This window comes from Eretmochelys imbricata, chromosome 4, assembly GCF_965152235.1.
Source record: "Eretmochelys imbricata isolate rEreImb1 chromosome 4, rEreImb1.hap1, whole genome shotgun sequence".
NCBI lineage: Eukaryota > Metazoa > Chordata > Testudines > Cheloniidae > Eretmochelys > Eretmochelys imbricata.
The window spans coordinates 143,537,721-143,563,264 of NC_135575.1; the positions used below are offsets into that span (position 1 = coordinate 143,537,721).

Genomic DNA, 25,544 nt, shown 5'->3' on the forward strand with positions numbered 1-25,544 from the left:
ATCTACCATTCCTGCTTCTAAGGTATTTACAGCACCCGGCACAATGGGGCCCTGATCTTTGATGGGGGTTGCTGGGCTCTGGACACTGTTGTCATATAAACCACCAGCCAACCTCCCAAGTCTCCAAAATGCCGGCTGTAATTTGCTCAAAATTTGCCGGAAAAGTTCTATCTTAGGTGAAGCTGTGGCACGTGACAAGCCAAGTGGATTGGAGAAGTGGGGGGTAATTCTGGTTTAGCACGGGGAAGCCAGCTTCAGTCTCACCAACGGATAGGGTTGCCAACCCTCCAGGAGTCTCCCAGAATCAGGCCCTATTTCCCATAGGCTACTGAAGCCAAACCGGGAGATTTTAGGTGCTGAAAATCCGGCAGCGCAGCAGGGCTAAGGCAAGCTCCCTGCCTGCCCTGGCCCCGCGCTGCTCCCAAAAGCAGCTGGCACATCCTGGAGGGGCCCAGTTGGCTCTGCGCGCTGCTCCCGCCCCCAGCACCGACTCTGCAGCTCCCATTGGCTGGGAACTGAGGCCAATGGGAGCTGCGGGGGTGGCGCGGGCAGCACGGGGAGCCCCCTTCCCTTCCCTCCCCCCCAGGGGCCACAGGGACATGCCAGCCACTTTCAGGAGTGGCTTGGGGCCAGGGCAGGCAGGGAGCCTGGCTTAGCCCCGCTGCACCGCCGACCGGGAGCCCCCCAAGGTAAGTGCCTCCTCGTTGGAGCCTGCACCCGTCACCTCCTCCTGTACCCCAACCCTCTGCCCCAGGCTCAGCCCAAAACCCCCTCCCACACTCTGAACCCCCTCTGCCTCACCCCGCAGCCCAGAGCCCAACCCCCTGCCCCATGAAAGTGAGTGAGGGTGGGGAGAGCGAGCGACAGAGGGAGGGAGGATGGAGTGAGCTGGGTGGGGCTTCGGAGAAGGGGCAGGGCCTCAGAGAAGGGGCAGTGCAGGGCAAGGGTGTTTGGGTTTGTGTGATTAGACAGTTGGCAACCCGACCAGTGCAGGGTCTAGTGTAGCCAGCATTCCCTCACTACAGGAGATTGGAGCACTTGGCAGAACCCTACGTTGTCCAAGGTTGCTGATCCTTAGATCACTTTGCTTCTCTTCCTGCTCCATGAACAGAGCACTCTTGTGTTTAATGGAGTGAAAGCTCCAGGTCAAAGAAACACGTGGAAAGGTGGCAAGGTGTGAGCTCCCTGATCTCTGGCGGAGGGATCTCCAGAGGCCAGGCCAGGTGCTGCAATAACGCCATCTCTCGCTCCCCAAAAGAGCTCCCTCACTCCTGCAGAACAATGATTTTGGAGCAGGCCCTGACCGTGGACAGAGTCCATGATTGGTCCTTGATCTAGACAAGATCCTGCCTGCCTAGGGCTTGTGCGATCAGGGTTGGATACCTTTCTACTAGATCCAGTTCCAATTCCTCACTGCCATTTTTTAGCAGGAAAGACGAGAGTCATTCCCCATAGGTTCCACTATCTTGAGCCAGAGGCAAGGTCCAGCACAGTAGGAGATGTCAGACAAACCCCTCGCGATTCACACCTGGAGGGATCACTTGGATAACCGTCCTCAAGAGCGTAAGAGAAACCACCCTGAGAACGGTCTGCATGGCAATGTCTGAGCAGGCCACGTGGCCCCTCCTGGGCTATCGGGGCTCTTCGCGGCAGGGACCCTTTCTCACTATGCTTTCGCACACAGTGCCCAGCACAACGGGGCTCTGATCCCGGATGACATCTCTAGCCCCAACTGCCATCTATTAACAGCAGCAGCCATCTGGGTCCCACGTGACAACTAGCTGCTTTTCTGAAGCCTCATCGCTCACAGAAGCAGTCTCGGTAGCGAAGACTCCCCTCACGGACAAATCTTTCATCTGAACGCAGAACCCCGCCCCAAGCCACTGAGCCTGGGGATCCCTACGGCTCGAGCGTTCCAGCGGAAGAACACGCTGCTGCCAGCCGCTGTTCCACCAGCAGCACCAACACAGAGAGGCGAGCCGTTCCACAAGGCCACTGACGGGGTTGTTCAGGCGTCTCTGTGGACACCACCTGCCACGTTGTTCCTGCCTCTCCCCCAGCACCTCTTTAAAATGCAGCAAATAAGAAGCACCAATCCATGGAGGCCACGTTCACCGTCTCTCTTTCACTGGGGACCTGCTGTTACTTTTCACCGGAGGAGGAAGCTAATGCAACCCGACTTTCCACTGAGATACCAACGTTAGCGGCTGAAAGGTGTAAGTCCACAGAGTTTGCGGTCAGATGGGATCATTAGATCATCCACTCTGACCTCCTGGCTAGCCCAGGCCAGAGAATCTCAGCTCCCCCTGTACTGAGCCCAGGCACCTGTGTTTGGCTAATGCGGGGTTCCTGGGATCAACCTGGAGGTCAGGACCCAGAATTGGGTCCCCAGAATGTTTCAAAGGGTCACATGGCAGCTCCTGTCCCCCGGGGCTGGCTGGGCTCGCCTCCCTCTCCAGGCACTGCTGCCTCTAGGATCCCTCCCAGCGCCACTCAGGTTTGGCCAGACGCCAAGATGACGGAAGCCCAGATAGGCCAAAAGTGAGTGAGTGGCTCTGCAACCCTGTGAGCCAGGGCACAACTCCCCTCGCCCAAATTTGTCCAGTCAGAGGGGTGGGGCCAAACCTGAGCAGCGCTGCAGCCCTGGAGGGGAGAGCCAAGCCCAGCCAGCCCCACAGCACAGCATCTACAGGAGACGCCAGTGTGGGGTGAGTGTCAGGCAGGACCCAACCCCCCTGGGGGCCAGCACCCGACTGAACTACCCCAGGGCAGGGCTGTAGCCAGGGCGTGGTTGCGGGGGCAGCTCAGGGCCAATAATGCCAGGCAGCTTGGGCGAGCCCTGTGGAGCGGAGCTTGGGGAAGGAGAGTCATCTCTACCTCCTGACTCACCTCAGCAGATCATCCAGCCTGTCTGGGTGGGGAGCGGGGGCACAACCAAAAAATCGGAGCCGGACAGGGACGTGGTCCCGCATGCCCCCTCCCCTCATCAATCGCTGCTGGCAGGGGGTGCAAATATGCTTGCTCGCCCCAGAAGCTAAAACCCCTAGTTATGGCTCTGCCCCAGGACCTCCACCCCTGGGTCACGACAGGCCTGGAACATTTACAGAGGGGTCCTGAGTCCAAAAAGGTTGAGAACCGCTGGACTGAAGCATCTTCCAGAAAGGCAGCCAGGCTTATGGGAACACACAGAGAAAAAGAATCTCCCCTTCCCTGGGTGGTTTATTCCAGCAGTTAATCACCCACCCTGTCAAACACCTGCCTTCTTGCTAATGTGAACGTGTCGGGCTTTAACTTCCAGCCATTGGGTCTTGTCCCGCCTTTCTCCGCTAGATTACAGAGCCCGTAGTACCTGGCATTTTCTCCTCAGGAAGGTAATCGGACACTCGGATCAAATCACCTCTCAGGCACCTTTCTGAGAAGCTACACAGACCAAGCACTTGAAGTCTCTCGCTGTCAGGCATTTTCTCCAGCCCCTGAAACACTGCTGTGGCTCTTTTCTGCACCCTCTCCAATTTCTCAACTTGCTTTTGAAAGTGCAGGCACCCGGCTGGACACGCAGGGCCCAGTGTCGGTCACACCAGTGCTGCACCCCGAGGTGAAACCATCTCCCTGCTCCTACTCGCTACTCCCCTGCGGATACACCTAACGATTGTATTAGCCCTTTTGGCTCCAGTGTGGCACTGGGCGCTCATGCTCAGTTGCTGGTCCCCTGTGACCCCTAAACCCATTGCAGACTCGCGGCTTGCCGGGATACCGCCCCCCATTCCGTAGCTACGGCCTGCATTCCGGGGAGCTCCATGCACAACTTTGCATTTGGCTGCATTAAACCCTTTTCAGAACTTCCCTCTGCCAAGTAGAAGCAGGCCAGGCCAAGGATTGCACGCATGCACGCACAGAGCCTGCGTGATCCCTCCAAGATCCACTGTAAGCTAACAGCATTAACATTGCTGCCGTGAACTCGACCGCGCTCTGCACATTCGTAACATACAGTGCTCTCCTTGCTCATTCACCATTACGAAAAGCTCGGCCCCTGCTTCCCACTGTGCCTGGTCGGGTCCTGTTACCCAGTCACACCCACTGACAGGTACGGTAGGTTCTGAGAAGGCACATAGTGGCGTACAGTAGAGACGCCCCACCCAACTTCCTCCCACTCAGCGCGAGTCACAGGCTCTTCGGCCCCCTTACCCACCAGAAGGGAAGAGGGGAGAACAGTCTGACTGTGAGGAATTCTCTGTTATTCATCCCACGGAATCCAGCCCACAGTCTGCAAAGGTTTAAAACCCAGAGAAGGAAGTACTCCTCCAGGCAACACACCGTCAACCTGTGGAACTCGCTGCCAGGGGATGTCGTGAAGGCCAAAAGTATAACTGGGTTCATGGAGGATAGGCCATTAGCCAAGCTGGTTAGGGATGCAACCCCATGCATCCAGCTGCCAGAAGCTGGGACTGGATGACAGGGGATGGATCATTCAAAATTGCCCTGTTCTGTTCCTGCCCTCTGAAGCATCTGGCAGCGGTCCCTGTCAGAAGACAAGATACTGGGCTAGATGAACCATTTGTCTGACCTGGTGTGGCCATTCATTCTTATGTAGAGCATTACCACTGCTACTTGGTGGGAAGAGTGTAACATGCTGGAAGACTTGGTGTGTTTGCAGACACATTGCTAGTTCTTAGGTCAGTGCTGATCCCTGCCATCCAAACCACAGCATGTTAGGAAAACCAAGGTTGAGGGACCCTGAAATCACCATGGGTGGGGGATCACATGCTCTATTGTTTGCAGCGTGAGCACCTGTCATGAAAACTTCCCCCGATTCCACTAGGAGACCCAATGTGACACCAGGCGCCGGAGGATAACAGAGGCGGCAAGGGAGCAGATGCTGCAAGCGTCTGGGTACAGACCTGATCCTTATGCGGCCGTACTTTGTACTGCAATAAAGCCAGCAGGGTTAATCCTGGAGTGGCGTGGGAAGGTGTCCTACTGTGGTGGAAGAAATAAGGCAGTGCCCCACAGAAACCTTCTGCACAGGATTGCAGAGTACCCCCATGAAAGCTTCCTAGAGATCTCCATGGAGGATTCCCAAGCCATCCCTGTGCACTAAACAGTCTTTTCCGCAGGGGCACCCTCTGTGGAGCTGGAGCGGCCACTGGGAAGCAGATACCCACTGCACCGCACTCTCTCTTCAAATTAAACAAACTAAAGGAGCATGTAACCCCTACAGTTGGATTGAATTGCATACTATCCAGATGTGCCTTCCCCGGCATCACGCTCAGCCATGAGGCAGTCCTGCGATCGGCTGGGCTGCTCCGGGGTTAAAAATAGTTCCTGGCTCTTGGGGAGAATCCCCCACTCACTTGTCTCCCATTCTCCTCCTCCAAAACCTCCTCCTCCTCCTCGTTGTTACCTGTGGTGGCCCAGGACTTAGACTCCTGGGAGGTGTCCACGCTGCATTTGTGGGTAGTGCTCAGGTCACTGCCGAGAATCGCATGCAGCTCCTTGTAGAAGTGGCATGTCTGTGGTGCAGAACGAGAATGACTGTTCGCCTCCCTTGCCTTATGGTACGCCTGCTGAAGTTCTTTGATTTTCATGTGGCACTGCTGCGGGTCCCTGGTGTACCCCTTCTCCGCCATGCCCAGCGTGATCTTTTTGTAGACGTCTACGTTTCTTCTGCCGGATTGGAGCTGTGTCTGGACAGAGCAATAAGATCCCCCATCTCCTGTGTACTTCAGGCAGCGGTGCGTTTGGGGCACCGAGTCACCGTGATCAGCTGGGCTGGTGAGCTCTCTGCTCTGATCAAACAGGAAATGGGAATTCAAAAGTTCCTGGGGCTTTAAGAGGGGAGGGGCTCTTTCCTGTGTACCCAGCTGCTGTGCAGCAGAGTTGAAATCGATCAGCACAGCGGTCACAGCTGAGCATTGTGGGACACCTCCTGGAGGCCAATTCAGTCAACTTACGCAACTCTGCGTCTACACTGCCTGCCTGTCGGCACATCAATATGGAATTAAGCGCTACGCCTCTCACAGAGGTGGAGTAATGAAGGCGACGTAACAGGTGAGTTAGGTCAGTGGAAGGGACCTGGTAGTGGAGACACACACATTACTAAGGTGGACGTAAGGCAGCTTCCGTCAACCTAAGTTTGTAGTGTAGACCAGGCCCAAGGTACAGAACTGGCTGTGCAGGTCTGCAAACTTTTCAGAGCAGACCTCCACGTGAGAAACACATCAAAAGGCAATATTTATAAGAGCTGTTCAGAAGTACCAACAGCTCATACCTGTGGGGGCGAACGGCAGATCAGCTCTGTTCAGACAGTGAATTGCTTTATTGTCAGCCACACATTTGAAAATTGTAAGGGGGCGGGAGGGGGAAGTATTGTCAGCGCAGTAGGTTCTCATTTCTCATAGGCCAGAGAAAAATGCAACATAAAAGCAAACCACGCTAAGCCTTTTCATCTGAGGAAAGGTATTAGTCAAATCCCCAGCTCACGAGAAACACAGAAAAACAGGAGCTTGCCATGAGTAAGCCGAAAACGTGCACCTCTACAGTCAACAATCTTTGCCAATTACCGCTGTGATGCCTGAAAAGGGACTCAAAGGAAAGTGACATTTGGGGTGGGGGGGAAATTACAATCCAAAAAACGTTCTGTGCATCTTAATCTGCAGAATGGAGCTCATGAGCTCTGGCAGGCGAGGTGATGATCATAGTTGATTCAACTTTTATATGCAACGATTCAAGATTTATGAAGCATTTAAACTGGTTGCTAGGGGCATGGCAGGGCAAGAACAAAAGAAACCAATAAGATAAATAGCATCCATTGGAACCACCAAGATTTCCCCTTTGATGCTTTCAGAAGCTTTAGATCGAATGATTCATAGCTGTCAGTAGCTGACAGTTCATCCTACCCTCAAGAACAAATGTTTTAGGGGAAAACGCACATTTTGCTCCATATTAATGATGTTTGGCATTAACAGAATGCTTTTCATCAATCAATCTCAAAGTGCTTTGCAAAGGTTTTCCTAAAGGAAATGCCTAGAGGCCGGCACTGAAATCAGGGCTACATTGTGCTAGGTGCCGTATAAATACATAGCAAGTCCCTGCCCCAAAGAGCTTCCAGTGGCATGCATGGTAGGGCTACTCCTGAGCCATGGACCTGAGAAACCTGGGGTCCTCAGCCTTGGGGCAGTCCATCTGGTGGGGCTCCCCACAGTGAACCAGCAGGAAGCCAGGCAGGTTTCTGTTGGAACCCTGTCCCTGCTTGTGATCGTATGAAAAGTCATCAAACTTGACGTGTTTCTGCCAAACACCTCAAATTCCACCAACTGTCATTCTCGAACAAAATGGTCATCGGAAAAGTTCCAACCTGCTCTCTGGTGACCCAGGCATCCAGGACTTCCAGAACTCTCTGCATTAAGGACCTCCAGAACTCTCTGCCCGTCAACTCACTGGTCAAATCCAGTTCAGTGTCTGGATGTCAGATTCCAAACCCCGCTGCAGCACTTGAGCTCGGTTTGGGTTTAGATGGCAATGGCTCATCCCTGGAGAATTAAACAGGATCTCTGATTCGCTCAGCTGCAAACTACTCTCAGAACCACCCCTGGTAATCACACAGCAACCCGCGAGCAGATTCTCCCATTCCTGCCGTGGCCTTACCAGCTCTTTTGAAGGCAAGTGCCAAGCAAAGCCCAAGGGAAATCTAAGGATTGCTCTTCATGAACAAGACCTTCCCCGCCGGTAACAGGAGGATGGGGGCTTTCCCAGGGTCTTTCTTGCTCCAAGGGATCTTTTCTCGTGGCACCCCTAGGTTTGTGGGGGGAGCATCAAGCCCTGTTCTGCTCTCTGCTTCCTGAATCCTTGCTTGACTTTAGCATTCGTTCAGCGGCTCTTTACTCTGGCGGCCTGCGGGTTTTGATTTCAGGCTCGCGTTCTCTGTCCGCAGCCTTCACAGAAGAGCACTAATACTTCGCTCTTACCCTAGAGCTTTTCAGCACAGCTTTCCACGTGCTTTGCAAAGGGCAAGTAGAATTCTTCCCATTTGGCAATGGCCAAAAGGGACCATTAAAACCCTCCGGTCTGACCTCCTGCATAACGCCAGCCAATTTCAGCCAGTGATTCCCGCATCAGGTACAGGAACTTGGGGTTGAGTTAGCACTTCTCTTTCAGAAATCCACAGCGTGCCTCAGTGAGTTGTTGTACTCGTTAATTTCCCTCGCTGCTAAAAGCTGCGACATATTCCCAGTTTGAATGTTACTGACTTCAACCTCCAGCCAATGGATGTTGTTATGCCTTTGTCAGGCAGATTAAAGAGCCCTCTAGGATAGATGGCCCCTCTGGGGAAACTGAGGAACAGCAATGCTGAGATGGGGCTCTGAAAAGCAACTACGTACTACTGGCACCCTCCTCCTCAGCAGACCTACTCCCTGCACGGATTGAGCCGTGCTTCCTGAGCTGCACACACAGTTTTAGAGTCTTTACTCCTACTAGCCCTGTGGCGCCTCCAGGAGAAGGAACCAGGGTTTACCCTGGCTTGGGCATCAGCAGCAGAACAAGTTAACTACGTTCCCAGCGCAAAATCCCTTTTTTGGTGACAGAGAACCCAGCTTGACTCTCCCAGCCCCAGGGGGTGGAGATCTGCAGGCCCAGCAGTTGGAGACACTTTCTTACTTGTCAACGGAGCAGATTTGATGCAATGGACATGGTTCCCCACAGTGCTCCTCACAGTCACTTTTTGGACAACCTCAATGGAGGTGTCTTGCCCAGAGTGGTAGAGCAAGTGATAGAAATGGGATCAGAAGCCAGGAATCCAGACTCACAGGCTGCTGCTTAGTATATAACTAGGCTACCACTGCCTGGCGTACGTACGTCTGGGTGTCTCTGTTGTGGCCTTACTGAATGGCGCAATTTGAGAGAGAAGCCAAAAGGTGAATCAACCTATTCCTTGCCCCTGGCTGCTGGCGGGGACAATTCTCCAGAGATTCAGGCATCGGTTTCCCGTCTGCACCAGCTATGAAGCTTTTATCATGGTTTGGTTCTGTCTTTCGGCACCAGCTGCTCCAGATGTCCCCGTGCTCTGCCCCATCTACGGTGTCTGACAGGAGGTAGGTGAGGATCTGAGCAGTTTCATTTGTGATGCTTCAGATCAATACTTTGTCCTAGCAAGCGAGAGCTGTATGATCCCAGCTGAGCCACACGGAGAGCTGGGAGAATAGCTGGGCATGACCGACAGCAACCTAAGGGGGTAAACTTTCCAGCCTGTGCCCTTATGGCGCGGGCCATTTGCACGTGGAGGGCTCTGGCTGCGCCTGAGGGACTAGGAAGCTAGCCTGAGGATCAGGGAAGGTTTGTAGTGGCTGTGGGAAATCCAAGCTATTGTGTCAACCCTTGAACCTTTTCCTGGTCACCTAGCCCAGAATTTCTCAAATGCGCACACCAGGGGCTTTTCATGCAACCATGGCAGCTTCCTGGGCAGTGATGGGGGTGGGGGGGGGAGGGAAGAAGCATCAGCCCCTCCCTGTTGCTCCTGGATGTGTGGCCCTGAACGGCCTGTGCAGGCAGGTGGGGCACAACGCTGCAGGAGCAAGGTGAGTTCTTCACCTTGTGGGGAGGGGCAGCGGGGCTCCGCCTTCAGCCCTGGGGTGGATGAATCAATCAATCATAGAATATCAGGGTTGGAAGGGACCTCAGGAGGTCATCTAGTCCAACCCCCTGCTCAAAGCAGGACCAATCCCCAATTAAATCATCCCAGCCAGGGCTTTGTCAAGCCTGACCTTAAAAACTTCTAAGGAAGGAGATTCTACCACCTCCCTAGGTAACACATTCCAGTGTTTCACCATGCTCCCAGTGAAAAAGTTTTTCCTAATATCCAACCTAAACCTCCCCCACTGCAACTTGTTCTATCAGTGTAGTCCCCATTTCCCTCTTGTTTGTCTGTATCACCTCTGTCTGGTTCTGTGATTGTTTCCGTCTGCTGTATAATTAATTTTGCTGGGTGTAAACTAATTAAGGTGGTGGGATATAATTGGGTACATAATCATGTTACAATATGTTAGGATTGGTTAGTTAAATTTCAGGAAAATGATTGGTTAAGGTTAAGCAGAACTCAAGTTTTACTACATAGTCTGCAGTCAATCAGGAAGTGGGGGATAATGGGTACAGGGAATGGGGGTGGGGAAATTGGAATCATGTTTTGCTAAAGAGGGAAATGGGTACAGGGAATGGGGTGGGGAAATTGGAATCATGTTTGGCTAAGGGCAGGAATGGGAACAGGGATACAGGTGTAAGGCTCTGTGGTGTCAGAGCTGGGAAGAGGGACACTAAGGGAAGGAAACTGGAATCATGCTTGCTGGAAGTTCACCCCAATAAACATTGAATTGTTTGCACCTTTGGACTTCGGGTATTGTTGCTCTCTGTTCATGCGAGAAGGACCAGGGAAGTAAGTGGGTGAAGGAATAAGCCCCCTAACACTTAGGGCCCCCACTGCCTCCCCCAGCCCTGCATCCATCTCCCCATTGCCCTGGCCTGCACTGCTTCCCCCTGCAACCTGGGGATGCACCGAGAGCTCCTAGGTAGCGGGCGCACTCTTACTCCTGGTGTTGTTGCCGGATGGTCAAGGCAGGAGATAAGCACCGCAGGGAAGAGTTGGGGGTCACTCCCTCCCGGTTCGCACAGACAGGAGACATCACTGGGGAGCACCAGGCTGGGCCGGCCGGAGCGTGGCAGAAGGGGAGTCTTCACCCACTCGTTCCCACACCGGGACTCCCTGTGCTCCAGTATCAGCAATTTAAATGGCTCCTTGGCAACTTCCCATCGGATGGTGGCTTAAGAAACTCAGACAATACGGGCCCATCCTTTCCCTGCCCATTCACTTGCACAGGGTCACCTCTCAGAGCAAACACCTCCTCTTCCACCGTTCTTACCATCTGGGCCCCATGCACTACAGGGCTGGGCTTACTGAAAAGCACAGATAGGCTCTGTCCTCCTGCAGTGCAGGGTGGGCTGGGGATGGGGCACTGGACTGGGAGTCTGAGAACCTAGTGTCTCTTCCCAGCTCTGCTACTGATCCGCTCTGCATCCCTTGGCATGCTCCCTTACGACAGCAAAAGATAGGCTGGTAGAGCAAATCTCTTGATTAATTCTTTAACAATTAGCAAACGTGGGGGAGAACAACAAACAGAGCTTTAGGGGTTAGGTCCCATGTCTCGGAAGGACAGAAATTCTACTTACCGGGACTACAACCCGCTACCTTGAAGGATTAATGAGTTGAATACAGATTTCCTTCCCAAATGTCAGCTCTGAAAGCAGCCTCGCTGTAACCAGGTACAACATAACCCTGCCATCAGCCAGGCGCGCAGGGAATGTTCATTAGAGAAATGATTCCAAACAAGCAGTTCAAGAACCAGAGAGACACACAGCTTCCTGTCTAGACACACCCACCAGAACCAAGAGGCAGATTCTCAAGATAATTCAGGTCTGTTGTGCTCAGCTGCTCTACTGCAGAAGCTGCACTTCGCGGACAGTAAAATTACAGCCGAGCCGCGTTAAACTCCCCACTCACCGGATTCCACAGAACCCGTTCCAGTTACTAACTTGCTGGTTTGATCCAATTCGCCTTCAATCCACTGTAGGGCCTGGCGTTTCAATACTGTTGACAGACTCGATCCTGCAAGGGGTTCAGAGCCCTGGCCCCATTCCAGCAAAGCACTTCTTATGCACGGCGTTTGACTAGGAGAACAAGAGCGGGTCCCACTGGCTGCAAGGGAAGCACGTGCCTAAGTGCTTTGCTGGAGCAGGACCAGCGTTCTGAACAGCGGGCAGAACCGAGCCCTAATTTCCTAGACTCATGAAGATCCAGAGATGATGTACTCTCCACACTGCGGGACAGAGTGCAATAAGGAATTGCTCAGGGGCTGCGAAGGAAATGGGAGAAAGGCTCAGATGAGATCTGAGACACAAGAAGGTTTTTTCCTCCAAGGGGCAGATGCTGTGGAGGAGAAGGGTCTTGCCTCAGTGCACAGAACACGCGGCGGGATGGAGATAAAGCCAATGCCAGGTGAGAGGAAGGGAAGAGAAAGGCAAGAATTGTGAAATAAACTGAATGTGTCCAAGGCATGTATCTGACCAACACTACACTAGTATCTGAGCACCTCAGAATCCTTAATGTATTTCTCCTCACAGCACCCTGGTGAGGCAGGGCAGGACGATTGTCCCCATGCTACAGCTGGGGAATGAAAGCAGAGACTAAGTGACTTGCCCAAGGTCACCCAGGAAGCCGGTGGCAGAACCAATGACAAGCCAAGGGAGCTGGCTGAGAACGGGGTGAGTGTGCCCAAAGCGTCCATACCCGCCGCCTCAGAAGCAGGACTCATCATTTTCCATTTCATCTGACAGCTGCTCTCACCAGCTGCTCATTCTTAACAGCTTCAGGGAGGACGCACACCGGAGACGGTGACAGATCCAGGAGAGACTGTCACTCTGATGAGCTCGGACTGGCCGATGCTGACCAAGCCAAGAGCCTCAGACCCTGCGAGTGTGGATAAGACGTTGGGCAAGTGCCAAACCTGGGCTTCTCTACTGCTTGAAGCACAAAAATAAAGCAAGGCTCCCGTACCCAAGCTGAAGAATGTAAAATCCCATCTCCTGCTGTGTCCTGCCCACCGCCCCGCAAGAGAGGAACGTTCCCGAGGGCATCGGATCAACTGAAACACCCGAGGGGCTTTAATGGCCGCACCGAGATTGAAAATACATCTCCAAGAGAACGAACACTGGGTCCGACGCAGTGGCGCTGGTGGGAGCCTGCCTAGCCCCATCCCAGCCTGGGGAGTGAACTCCCACGGGGGCAACAAACCATCACAAACCTCCCTGTTCTGCGCCGAGGGCTGGGTGCACTTCTCCAGCCTCCTCTGACATCGATACAGCGCAACACAGGTGCAGTAAACATGGTCCACAAACCCTCTCGAGACAAACCTCTCCACTGCACACACAGCTGTCCCCTGGGGAGCTGATGAGAGAGATGTCTCATCCACCCCACGCTGCTACTGCTGAAGGCTGTGTTACTGCAAGTGACCCTGTACAGTCCAAGTTAACTTGGATGTGTGCACCAGTGGAGAAGGCATCGGGCTGGGAGCCAAGAGGCTGGAGTTCTGGGTCAGAGCTGGGAATGGAAGTGCTGCGTTTCCAGCCAATGCCCATGCCTCAGTTTCCCCATCTGTAAAATGGAGCTCGCAATGACCTACCTTGGTAAGCACCTTCAAGATCGATGGACCAAAAGGGGCTTTACAGGGGTATAGCACTGCTATTAGAGTGAACGAATCGGACTGTGAATGGGAATTCCAGGAGGGCTTCATGCTGCTCATTCAAAGCAAGAGAGGAAGGAATTTACTAACTTCCAGTTCTGCGGATCTCAACAGAAGACTGACGTGACCCCTCGCAGGTTTCAGTCTGACCCATGGCCACCTAGTCAACGTCAACATCAACTAAAGTAAATGCGCATATTTATGCGTGCGCACACCCCCGCAGAGTTTTGAGCTGAACAAACTGTCTTTAGATGTATAAACCCCTCTGACCTATCAAAACCCATACGATTTACCAATTAACTGTAGAGACACCCAATCCTCCAGCCTGTATGTGCCTGCAGGGGTCAGCTGCTCACTCTCTGCAGCATACGCAAGCCCCAGGCTGCTTTTTAATGATCCCCCTTCCCCCCATGGCTGATCTAAAATTCTCTTAGAAAACCAGTGGCTGCATGACAGACCTCTGAAACAAAGGGGCTCCTTAAACCCTGCTTGCAGGTGGTAAAACCAGAGTGCACCGAGCATCACTGCAGAGAGTTTAAAACAGAAGGAGCAACCATCCCAAAACGTGGTTTGGGGTTTTGTTTCCAGGCATTTTGTGAGCCCTCCTTCTCTATGGGGATGGGATGGAGCTGAGCAGAACTTCCTAAGCTTCTGGGCATCACAGACAATGCCTTTGTCCATGGTACCCTCCCCGGATGGCTCCCACAAGGCCTGGGGGTTGGGTGCGAGAGTGGATTGTGTGTTGTGGATTGTGTGTTGTGTGATTGTGTGTGTGCCCCTTCAGAGGGGCAAGTCTTTATGCATCACCAGGACAATCTACCAGAACGGCCAGTGCGGCATCTGTGCCATGCCCAGGTCTGCCCAGGCTCAAGGAACTGAGGCAGCCAGACACTCCGTGTCTCTCTAATCTGAACCCAAGGGGCAGGTTGGATACTGGGTGGAAGTCAGCCAGGTGGTCAGGACCAGGCATGCAATGGGCTGGCTGCAGGAGTCCCTGGGCCAAGTTCCCTGGTCTGTGCTATGCTGGAGGTTGGACTGGATGGTCAGAATGGTCCCTTCTGCCCCTGCAAGCGATGAGCACACAGCCACTTCCAAAGGGGGGCAGGCAAGGACCTCCACACTAACAGACCCAATACCCTCCCCCACTCCCACCAGCCAAGCAGGACCCTGGGCCCAAGGCTGGGTTGTGGCAGGGAGCATTCCCATCACTCCCTGTACATCAGCCTAGCCTCAAACTAGAAGGCCCAGAGTTTGCACCATCCCAGGAGCGCTCTGCAGTTCCAGGCACACCCAGCGCTGGGCTAATCCACTCTGCCCACCCAACCGAGGAACCCGCACAGCCCTCGCACCAGGAAAGAGTTCTGAGCCACGGACAGAAGAGTCCACAACTCCAAACACACCTCCCGACTGGGACTTGACAGACTTGAGTGGGGAGGCAGCGATTCGTCCCTCCGCGCTTCCAGCACAACCACAGGACAGGAGCCCATCAGATCCCTCCAGCCAGCACTCCCAGCTTTTCCCCTCACAGGCCATCCGCAGACAATGGTGTCCAGTGATAGAGGCAGGAGAGGGGCCACCTCACTGCCAGCCTCGCGACTGAGCGGGCTGCCGGTGGAACGACCAATGCCATCGGAGCCCCTCTGGAGTGGCTCTGCTCCCGCTGCGCTTTGAGAGCAAGTCGCCACACCGAGGGCCCTCATCCCAGCTGGAGGGGTGCCCCTGAGCCTCAAACTGCAGAAGATAACAAGCAACCCTGGGCACGGGCAACTCTTCCCAGCTGCCCCACCTGCTAGGCCAAGTTACCAAGAGCTCCACCATCTGCTCTGAGAGGCAGCTGCTGCCGCCAGCACGAGCGGGCAGAGCGTGGGGGGCGAGCAAAGCAGGATGGAGGTGCAAGGCCGCTGCACCCTGGGACTGCAATGGGCACTGCAGAGCACAGGGGGGAGATGTGTGAATGTAAAATCCTTCCCCTGGTGAGAGCAGGGCTGTCCTGGCTTGGTCGGGGAAGAGGATTTCATTTTACAGGCACAGAACTTAACTCTGCAGGACAGTTCTTCACATGGGTTTGTACGGTTCCCCCACTCCATTCACTGAGCAGCACATCTACAAATGGAACTGAGAGCCCCAACCAAAGCCCATGGGATTCTTTGGGTCTGAGGGTGCTGGATCAGGCCCCAGGTGCACAGATTTCGGGACAGAAGATGGGGAAGGGCGCAGTTTCCTCAGCAGACTGGGACAGAGAAAGCAAAGAACAGATCTGAATGATAAGAAGTTCAATGGATGCAGCCCACTGTGTCGGCAGACAGTTGGGAATTTATTTCTTTGTGTTATCTCTGGCGCTCAGGCACCTCACACAATGGCACAGACTTACCTTTGACTGAGGTCCAACCACAACTGTAAACCTCGCATGCCCTGTGGAGCGTGGCGCATATCATTGCTTGTCACTATAGAGAGCTGTTGGAACAAATTTATTACAGCGATTGCACAATATCAGCTGGATGTTCTCTTTGCCATCAAACATGCAAGTGACTGGCTTCTCCTGACGTGTTCTACCGCTGCAGACCACGGACAGCGATAGAGTACAAAACATTTGTTTAAAAAGAAAAATCACATTTTAGTATTTAAGCTGCATGTTTTCCTTTTTCCTCCGACACTAGGAAAACCAGCAATGGATTTGAGAGAGGAGAGAACAGAAATCTACTTTCCTTTGCTCCCACAAAGTGGCTTGTTTTTTAAATCAGAGCCTCAATGTTACAAACAGGCAAAGAGCTACTTTATATATATCTATATATAGGTTAGGCACGACACTCAGAGAGGAAAGTTTTCCAGTGCACAAGGTGGGGGATAGACAAACAGCTCCCACTGAAAGGCAGGGTGGGGACACAACTTGGAGTTAACCTCCCCAGTAGGGTATCAATCATGTCCCACCAGAAGCATGCCGGCACCCAGTGCATCCACTGAACGGACTCTTTGGGAAGCCACTTGGCCATCTCAAAAGGTCAGGGCTGCTAACAGGCAGTGTCTTGTGGAACAGCCTAGCGGAGGATGGAAAATCTTGTGGGGCGCATGTGACCAGCAGGTGGTCCTGGCTCACAGCCCATATCCATCTGATAAAGGGCGGCGAGGGTGCCGGTGCATCCAGGTCAGAGGACAGCATCTGTACCAGGCCAGTCTGTTGGATCAATGGGAGCTGCAAGGAAACATTCAAAGGGCTTCTGATCCATTTACAAGAAACCCAGTGTTCTGGGACTAGGAGGAATCCCTAGCGAAATGCAGCTGCTTTAATTAGAGTCCCAGCAGTCTCAGAGCCTCGCTCTGGGGTCACAGATCTCCCTGCCAAGGCAGAACTTGGGCCAGCTCCATCTGGCTTGCCGCTCCCAGAAGCAGCTGAATTATGCTGAGGGCTTGGCATGGGGGCAGCCTGCAGCCCTGCTATTGAGATCCCACAGATGACTTCTTTGCAAGGGTGTCACAGGCCAGAGGAGAGGTGATGGCTCTGACAGATACCATGTTTCCACATGAGAGTCACAAGCTGGGCTGCCCTTCAGAGCAGCGTCCCAAGAACAAATGTCAAATGCTGTAGGGTGATGTAGCATTCAAAAGGTATCATGGACCCACAGGATATGCCACCTGGATAAAATTACACTCGGCTCCTTCCTGGTGCTGATCTCCTTGGGTAGGTTACATCATCAAGGGAGCAACGCTAGAGTTAGGTTTGAGGCAGCCCTTTCCTTATTTGTTTTGCAGAGGCCCCAGCTCAGATCGGGGCCCCAGCGTGCCAGGTGCTGCACAGATACATAATGCGAGACAGTCCCTGCCACAAAGAGCTTACAGTCTGAATGGACCGGACACGCACAAGGTGGGAGGGGAAACTGAGGCACAGAGAGACCACCCCACCCCCCAAGAGCACACAGCCGGTCTGTGGCAGGGCTGGAAACAGAACCCAGGTCTCCCAGTCCAGTGCTCTACCCAATGGAGCTCCACAGCATCTCAGGCACCTATAATCTTAAACGGGATGAATTTAAGAATGGGGAAAAAATTAATGAACCGTCAAGTCTTGCAGGTGCTGAGACCTGGGAAGCTCTGACTGGTTCTCCCAGGGGGAAAAGGTGGAAACCCCACTGCCTGGGACAGTTGGAACTGGCCTCCAAGATAACAAGCAATCAAAAGTGCAGTGGGGAGCCTGGCTGAGAAACACAAAACCACCCCAGGCGAGCAGGGTTTTTTCCACCCTAGATCCCAGACCACGAAGCCTCATTAAGGGGTCACACAGCAAGCGCTTCTATCTTGGTTCAGGGTGAATGCTGCCCAACTCCCTCCTCGGCCAGCCAGCTCGACAGCTTGTTCTGTGAATCTGACTCCGTGCATTGCTCTGTGGGCCCTCATGATACCACGCAGACTCCAACAGGATGCTCAGCTAGTCAGGGGCTTTTATGGTCCCTGTCACCTCAGTCTGAGCAGCCAAGTGTCCCAGAAGATTAGCCCCACAAGTGAGCACCGAGCTGGGAAAGAAATGGCTGATGAGAAAGTCCAGAGGAGCCTATGGTGCTAATTTGAGTGACTACCCCTGGACAATTGGCCATCACGGGCTTTGACTGCAGGTGGTTTCAGTGTGCTCCCGTATTGAAATCGCTGAGGACACGGTAAAAGGCAGTTTCCAGCAGAGCCCATTGCCCCGATCTGGCCCCAGATGTCCTACTCAGCATGCATCAAGGGGAAATGCATCAAGGGGAAAGCCCAACGAAGCCCGGTGCAGCAGTCCTGGTGGTGAAGTGGGTCAGAGCCGGAGCAGACACTGTTTTTCTCACCTCTGTCGCTTTGACCCACTAACATTTGCTTTCTGATTTCTGCTCTCTCTTCTCTGGCTATGCCATTGGGGCAGGTCAATGAATGATGCCCCCCACAGCAGCCACAGCACCAAAAACCCCTCCGCCTCTCTCCTTGAGGGGTGCCTCCTGCCCCAACACTGGGTGGCGCTGGCAGTGAATTTATAAGCAATTTGTGACCCCACCAACTCATTTCACACAAACTAAGTGAGCCAGGGAATAACCCCCAGTCCCTGCTGACTGGATCTGAATTGGAGATTTACCAGCTAAGAGACTCCCTACGCCATTACTTGACTCCTGCACTGTGGGGATAAAGGAAAAACATGTACGTGGATCACCAGATGGGCTCACCTGGTGCGTCTAACCTCTGGCACAGAAATGCTATGGTGAGGAATGCTACACCCCGGAGTACTTGGTCAAGTGCTTTGAGATCCATGATACAGAAGGGCTATCGGTACAAAGAATTAGTAGGATCCCATGCAAGTATCTGGAAGTACATGGGTAGGAAACTATCCAGTACAGGCAGGGAGATGAATTGGATGATCCTAGGACAGTCTCTTCCAGCTCTGAGTGTTGAAATGCTTTGGTGTGTCAGAGAACCTGCCCACAAAGCTGCCAGAGTGGGGCGGAATTCGGCTCTGTCTCTCAGAGTCATTCAACCAGAAACAAGTGCAGGTGAGAAGAGGTTGGGACAAGAGGTGGGGCAGGAAAGGACACGCCAAAGCAGAACAGGGGGGAAGCAGAATGTAATCCAGCTGGATTTACACAGCTAACCTGGCAGCTGGGACACTAAAGGGGGAAGAAAAGATAGAAGGAAACCTAAGCACCCTGCAACACAGGAGTGAGAACAAAAGGGATGGGGGGGTGTCCAGTTGACAAGAGATGAGGGGCTAGAGGGAGAGAGAAACACACCAAGACAGACAGGATTAAGACTCCCAATCTAAGTTTCATTTAACAATACAGAGAGAAGATACAGGGGTAAAACCAGTGACATTGACACAGACTGGGGTGTGATCAGTGACAGAGGCAGCAACACACACGAATGTGCAAAACCACTCAAGTGCATGTGAGTCAGGGTCTGCACGCTCAGCTTCCCCAGGCCTGGCATTTTGCACGTGCAAATTGGGGGCCCAAGAAGGAGGTGAGAGTCTTGGGGGGCAGCACAAGCCCCTCGGCCCTACGTCAAAGGTGGGGTCCCAGCTGGAGTCCCCAGTCCAGGGGACGATCAGGCCAACCTCACGGGCGTGCTTTCATGGACAGATCACACAGATGGCCAGAATGGAGCCGAGAACAGATGCAAGTGACCTCCCACCCTCTCCATGGACCCAGGCCAGGTCTCCCCTGCTCAGCGGGTGCACAGCTGCTGCATGGGGAAGGGAGCTCAGCCTCCTCCCCCAGTTGTTAAAGGGGTAGCACAGGGCGAGGGAGGGGGCTGTGTTGTTGCACGGTCTCCCCTCCATCTGCCTGGGGAGCGTGAAAAGGTCATTGGCACAACAGGTCCCCTTGCCAGCAATTGCTACAGTGTGGCGTGCGCACACACACACATACATACATAGAGCCAGAGAGCACGCGACCAAGCTTCTGCATGGTGTGGATGGAGCCCTGAACTTCACCTCTAGGGAGGGGCAGGACTGGACAGCTCCACGACCAACCCCCATCATTCAAGCAGTGCACCCCAAATGCAGAACCCACACAAGATGACCCCACAAAATCTGATGGGTCCGTGTAATGGGCTGGCACGGTTCCTCCCACACAATTAGCTGCTGTGGAATCTGCTAGGAAAGGGTTAAGTGGCTCAGAAGCAGATGGAAGAGGCTCTCTGGGGAGAGCAGATTGAGGGTGTGGGCTGAGCACTGAGGAGGGAGGAACCCTGGGAGGCAGCTTAGCCTGAGGCAAAGGTCTGAGCTGCCGATTGTTACCTTACTGGGGATGAATTTGGACTGTCACAGCTAAGAAAGGCAGAGAAGGGATGACTCACCAGGAATTTAAAATCACTTTGGGAAACTAGAAATTAATGCCATCTATATCAGCCCCAGAAAGTTTTAGGGGTGGGAGTGCTGGGTTGCAGGCATTCCAGTCCAGTCTTATCAGCTCCCAGCACATGCAGCAGGGCCCAAAACACGGTCAAAGTCCAGAACAGAAGAGAGAGATTTCACTGCAAAATAAATAGTCAAACCTCCTTGTACCTTCTGTTTACAGCCCCCTTCCCAATCCATCTCCCATCCCGGGGGCATCCATTACTGAGGAGACTGCTGTAAAGTAGCCACGGCACAAACTGTGACCTGCTTTTTACATTGTTAGAATCCAGTGGAAACACCGGGATTCTTTCTGCAGCTAATTAAAATCCAGGACAATCACCCCAAATGAAAGATGTTATAGCCAGGGTTAATGACCATGTCCCAGTTCATTCTGCAGCTGCAGAGGCAGAAAGAATCTAGAAACTGGAAACTAAATTCCCTGGGGCAGGGATTGTGTCTTGCCATGTGCATGCCCAGCACCCTGCCCAAAGGAGCCCTAGTCCTGACAGGGGAGCTTTCAGCATCACCACAACAGAGATAACCAGTTATTACTCCACTAACAAATCTTATTCCCAGAACTGTGCAGATGCCATTAACAAGCTACAGAACTCATTGTTGCAGGACGCAAGCAGCAAACAGCTCAGGGTTAGATTGTGTCTTGGACATTGTACCCATGCAAGGGAGGTAGAGGGAGAAAGAACACCCCGCCCCCATATCCTTTATGGGAGACCTGGCTCTTGGGTCCAGGCACGGAAGAGTAAGTATTTACTCACTTCCTAAAGCAGATGGGCCAGGAGGAGACAGGAGCTCTCACTCACCGGCCAAAGTGGCTGAGCCAATCAGGGGAGTGAATGCGGGGTTACTAATTTACTGCTGGTATAGGACAGGAGCAAATAACTACCCATCTACTTACAAGCAGGGATGGAACAATGCAGAGGGGTGTCAGTGAGCCACGCTGCCTCCTTGGGCAGTGAGATTTACACCCCACCCTTTGCTCCAGATCTGTGCCCAAACTCACATCCTGTCCCTTAGTAAATTTCCAGAAGGCAAGGCGTCTGTGGTTAAAAAACCCAGCAGCTAAATGCACTAGCTGAAATGAGATCTTGTACTTACTGGACATTTATACACACGTGGGAGGAAAACAAGATCTGTTTGGAAACAGTCCAGCCACTGTCACATATCCCATCACATCGGTGCAGAGAACAGAAACGCTGCCAGGGGAGCCCCAAACGCTGCAGTAACCCAGCAGCAGGGCCCGGCAGAGGTGGAGGTTTCAGGCAGGCAGCCACACATCCAAGGAGAAAACCCCTCCCCTCTTTAACCCCCAGATTGATTGTCTGTCCCGGTGACATTCGGAGGGAGACGGAGGGATATTCAGTGCCACATGCAGAACTATTCTATGGCTAGCTAAAGCAGATTGTTTGACTAGCACCAATTGGCACTGGGTTTGCTTTCTAGAGACAGAAAGCAGCGTTCTGCATTGGAAAATGTATGAAATCTAGCACCACTTCGCTCCGCCAGAGCTGGCAGTCTTTGGCACCCACCATGCATCCGCTTCAGGATTAAGCCAACATGGCTATTAGAGATCAGGACGAGACCTAACGCAAGAGGCCGATTATCCCACAGCTGCTGCTGCTGGGTTCTTGCACCCTCCTCGGCAGCATCTGGTGCTGGTCGCTGTCTGAGATACTGGGTTAGATGGACCTTTGCCAGACTGGAGCAGACCTGTTTCCAGGTTCCTACAAATCAGCTTCTTCCTCAAACACCTGCCCAGTTCCTCCCAGAATATCCCTTATGTAGGGGGTAAGCTCTCTCCCTCCCTCCCAAAAAAGAAATCCGTAAAGCCACCACCTTATCCTCCCTGCAAAAATCCCTCCTTAAGATTCACCTCTGCCGTGCTGAGGAACAAACCCCGCCAATTGGCCACACTATGCAGGCCATGAGCTGTGGTTACTGGTTACTGTGCAGTTTGTTGAACTGTCGTCTTGTCTTCCACCCTCTCTTTGTATCATCCCCCTGCTGCAGGTAGTCATAATGCAAGACTGAGCTCTTTGGTGCAAGAGTTGTCCTTTCCCTCCATGGCTGTGCAGCTGGGGCCCTTGACTGCAGCCTCTAGGGGCTAACAGAATGCAGACTAATTAATAATAGTCACCATAGTTTTCAGCCTCCTCCTGATTTGTAGTGGCAAAGACAAAGCGGTGCGTAAAGTCTCACAGGCACCAACAGAATGAGTTTCCTGATCACCACTTGTGGAATGAGATTAGAAGGTTAAAATCAGCAATGGAATTGGAGGAGAAATGCCTTTTCTACAGGCAGAAACACACTCCCACATCAGGTGACTGACACAAGAGACTCAAGGACACTCACTATTATTGCACGTTGATGTGTGGGCAGTGTGCAATAAGTCAGCACACAGGGAGGAGCGCCTACTGCTTACCGTGACTCAGCGCACAGAGCAACATGCTGTCATTGTTTGGAAGAACTTGATACTTACGAAGGACACCCACAAAAGATTGTGTTTGTCTTGTGCATATGGCCCAACCCTCCAGAATTTTTGTTGCAGTTGGGAACAAATTAATGCTAGAATCAGGCTTCACTTCAAAGAGACAATGTGCGTCAACCCACAATGGCAGATACTTGCATAGGTTCAACACAATGGGCTTCAACTGCTAATGATACAGAACACAGGTGACATCTAGTTATCGGGCTACAGTGAGTTCCAAATATCTTCTCTCACCACGTTAAAAGTATTTTTAGTTCAAAACAACAAAAGGGACAGGAGGGTGAAGAGGGTCAGATTCTGATCTCGGTGTAAATCTGCCCACATTGGGACTTGCTCCAAAGTTACACCTGGGCCCCCAAGATCAGAACTGGCCCAAAAATCTTGAAAACAGAATGTATTCCTTTCGTGGTAAGAACACAGATAACCCTGTGTAGTGTTTTCTTATTCAGTTGTGTTCCTCAAATACTATAAACCCCAAACAAGCATAACACACTAACCAAGTGTGTCATGTCCCCTTCTAGTGGCTAGTCCAATAGAGGATAACTACCGACTGTTTCTGTCAGCTGATAGAGTTACTCCTTTAGTTCAAGTGATGGGGCGACCAGAATTACACACAGCATTCAAGGTGTAAGAGTACCGTGGACTTATATCGAGGCATTATGATATTTTCTATCTTATTACCTATCCCTTTCCCAACGATGCCAACAGTCTGTTCACCTTTTTGACTGCCGCTGAACTTTGAGCAGATGTTTCCAGAGAACTATGACTCCACAATGACTCCAAGGTCTTTCTGGAGTGGCAACAGCTAATTTAGACCCCACCATTTTGTATGTATAGTAGGGATTATTTTTTTTCCAGTGTGCATTACTTTACATTTATCAACATTGAATTTCATCTGCCATTTTGTTTCACAGTCACCTAGTTTTGCCAGATCCCTGTGTAACTCTTTGCCATCAGCTTTGGACTTAATGGTCTTGAGTAATTTTGTATCATCTGTAAATTTTGCCACCTTACTGTTTACCCCCTTTTCCAGATCGTTTATGAATATGTTGAATAGGACTGGTCCCAGAACAGACCCCTGGGAGACACCACTATTTACCTCCCTCCATTCTGAAAACTGACCATTTATTCCTACCCTTTGGTTTTCTTTCAACCACTTACCGATCCATGAGAGAACCTTCCCTCTTCTCCCAGGCCTGCTTACTTTGCTTAAGAGCCTTTGGTGAGGGATCTAGGCAAAAGCTTTCTGTAATCCAAGTACTCTAGATCACCCTTGTCCACATGTTGGTCGACACCGTTGAAGGAATTCTACCACTCGTCCTGGTTTCCGTAGCTGCTGCTAGGCTCTGGCCACCTGAAGAAGCTGCTGCCCAGCTGGAAGGATGAAATCGTCCACTGGCTGGCTGAGCGCGTGTCCTCCCCTAACGCCTTCCTACATCTGGCACGTCACATGCTGATATCCCGTCATTCTACGAAGTCATTGTGCTGCCCCACCCCCTTCCTCTCAAGCCCTCGAGTCAGCCCACACCGAGAGTCCTCACCTAGAGTCCAAGCCACAGTGAAGGAGAGGGAGGGCAGATGCTTTTTTCTCTTCCACCCCACACGTACACGCCTCTGGCACCCCAATACCCGCCCAATCAGGAGCAACTAACCGTCACCAGGAATGCGGGGGGCATTAAGGAAAGAAAGGAGTTCAGGGCACCTGCGGATCACAGGGTCTATACAAATAAAACTACCTTCAAGTAAACACATTTGCCCTTCTGAACTTCAGTAGGCAGGTGCCGGAGGGGCAGGTCTTACCTTCAGCCACTGGTGTGATGCTGATGACTTTAAGGTTAAGGTTTGGAAGCGGAATGGCACAGACGTCCTTCCCCAGCCTTTGAATGGGAGGCAGAAGAAACGTGATTTCGTATTTGTGCAGTATCTTCAGAAACCCTACCTGGAAGGGGGGAAAGACACGCAGGTTGCAGGGTCACCTTTGCCATCGCACTGAACACTTTGCAGCAACAACACCGACCACAGAATTAAAATAACAAGGTGCCAGCAAGACAGGAACTGAATCCACAGGAACCAAAGCCTAGTTTGAGGGGCAGGCTGGTCATTGTAGTTCTTTGTGTTACCGTAGTCAACTGAGATCAGGGCCTCCTTGCGCCAGGCACTGTACAAACACCTAGTGAGAGACAGTCCCAGCCCTGGAGAGTTTATAAATCTAGAGGAGAAGGGAAGGATTATTACTACCATCACACAGAGGGGAAACTGAAGCACACAGTTTCATGGAGCAGAGTAGGAAATAGAAGTCAGATCTCCATACACCCAGTCCAGTGCCTTAACCACCCGAAATAAATGGTTAGAAGGAGGAACTGGGGAGCCAGAAGCTCTGAGTTTTCATCCCGATTCTTCCACCAACTCAGTGTGGCCTTTGTTGCTCCATGCCTCTGTTTCCCCATCTGGAAACTGGAGATGGACGGCTTCACAAATGTGGGCGCAATGCTTTGAGGGTGTCTGACGAACGGCACTGTACAAGGGCAAAGCGTCATTCGGGGTTTGGGTTGGAGGCCAAAGAAAGAGAATGAGCATAGGGCACGTGCTTCTCTTTCGTATCCCAGATCGTTGCCAACGGGCCACAAAGAAGAGGCAGCTCTCATTGCTGCTCACCAGGTAGAGAGTCTATTGGGGGTGCAGGGAAAGTCCCGAGGCTGATCTGCTGCTGGGGTGGGTTCCTCAGATATCAGAATAATCTTCTACTGATGTTCCCTGGCTGGGGTGGGGGCGTTGCATGGCACAGCTGGGAGAGGGAAGGGGGAGGGGTGTGATACAGCAAGGTGCAGGAGACCTGGAGGACATGAAAACCATGGTTCCACTACTAGGCAAGTCACAGCAGCAAGGCCCTGATCCAACCCCCTCTGCCCTAAGC

The 25,544-nt window shown here is 52.5% G+C and overlaps 1 protein-coding gene across 5 annotated transcripts in view; it reads right to left on the bottom strand.

Annotated features, from left to right (window-relative positions):
• ADISSP (adipose secreted signaling protein) overlaps positions 1-25,544 on the bottom strand; it is a 142,545-nt gene that overhangs the window by 22,842 nt on the left and 94,159 nt on the right. For all 5 annotated transcript variants that reach the window (XM_077816076.1, XM_077816073.1, XM_077816077.1 and 2 more), the window contains one exon: positions 24,431-24,569. In XM_077816076.1, coding sequence (XP_077672202.1) covers positions 24,431-24,569 — 139 coding nt within the window. The remainder of the gene's footprint in view (positions 1-24,430; positions 24,570-25,544) is intronic.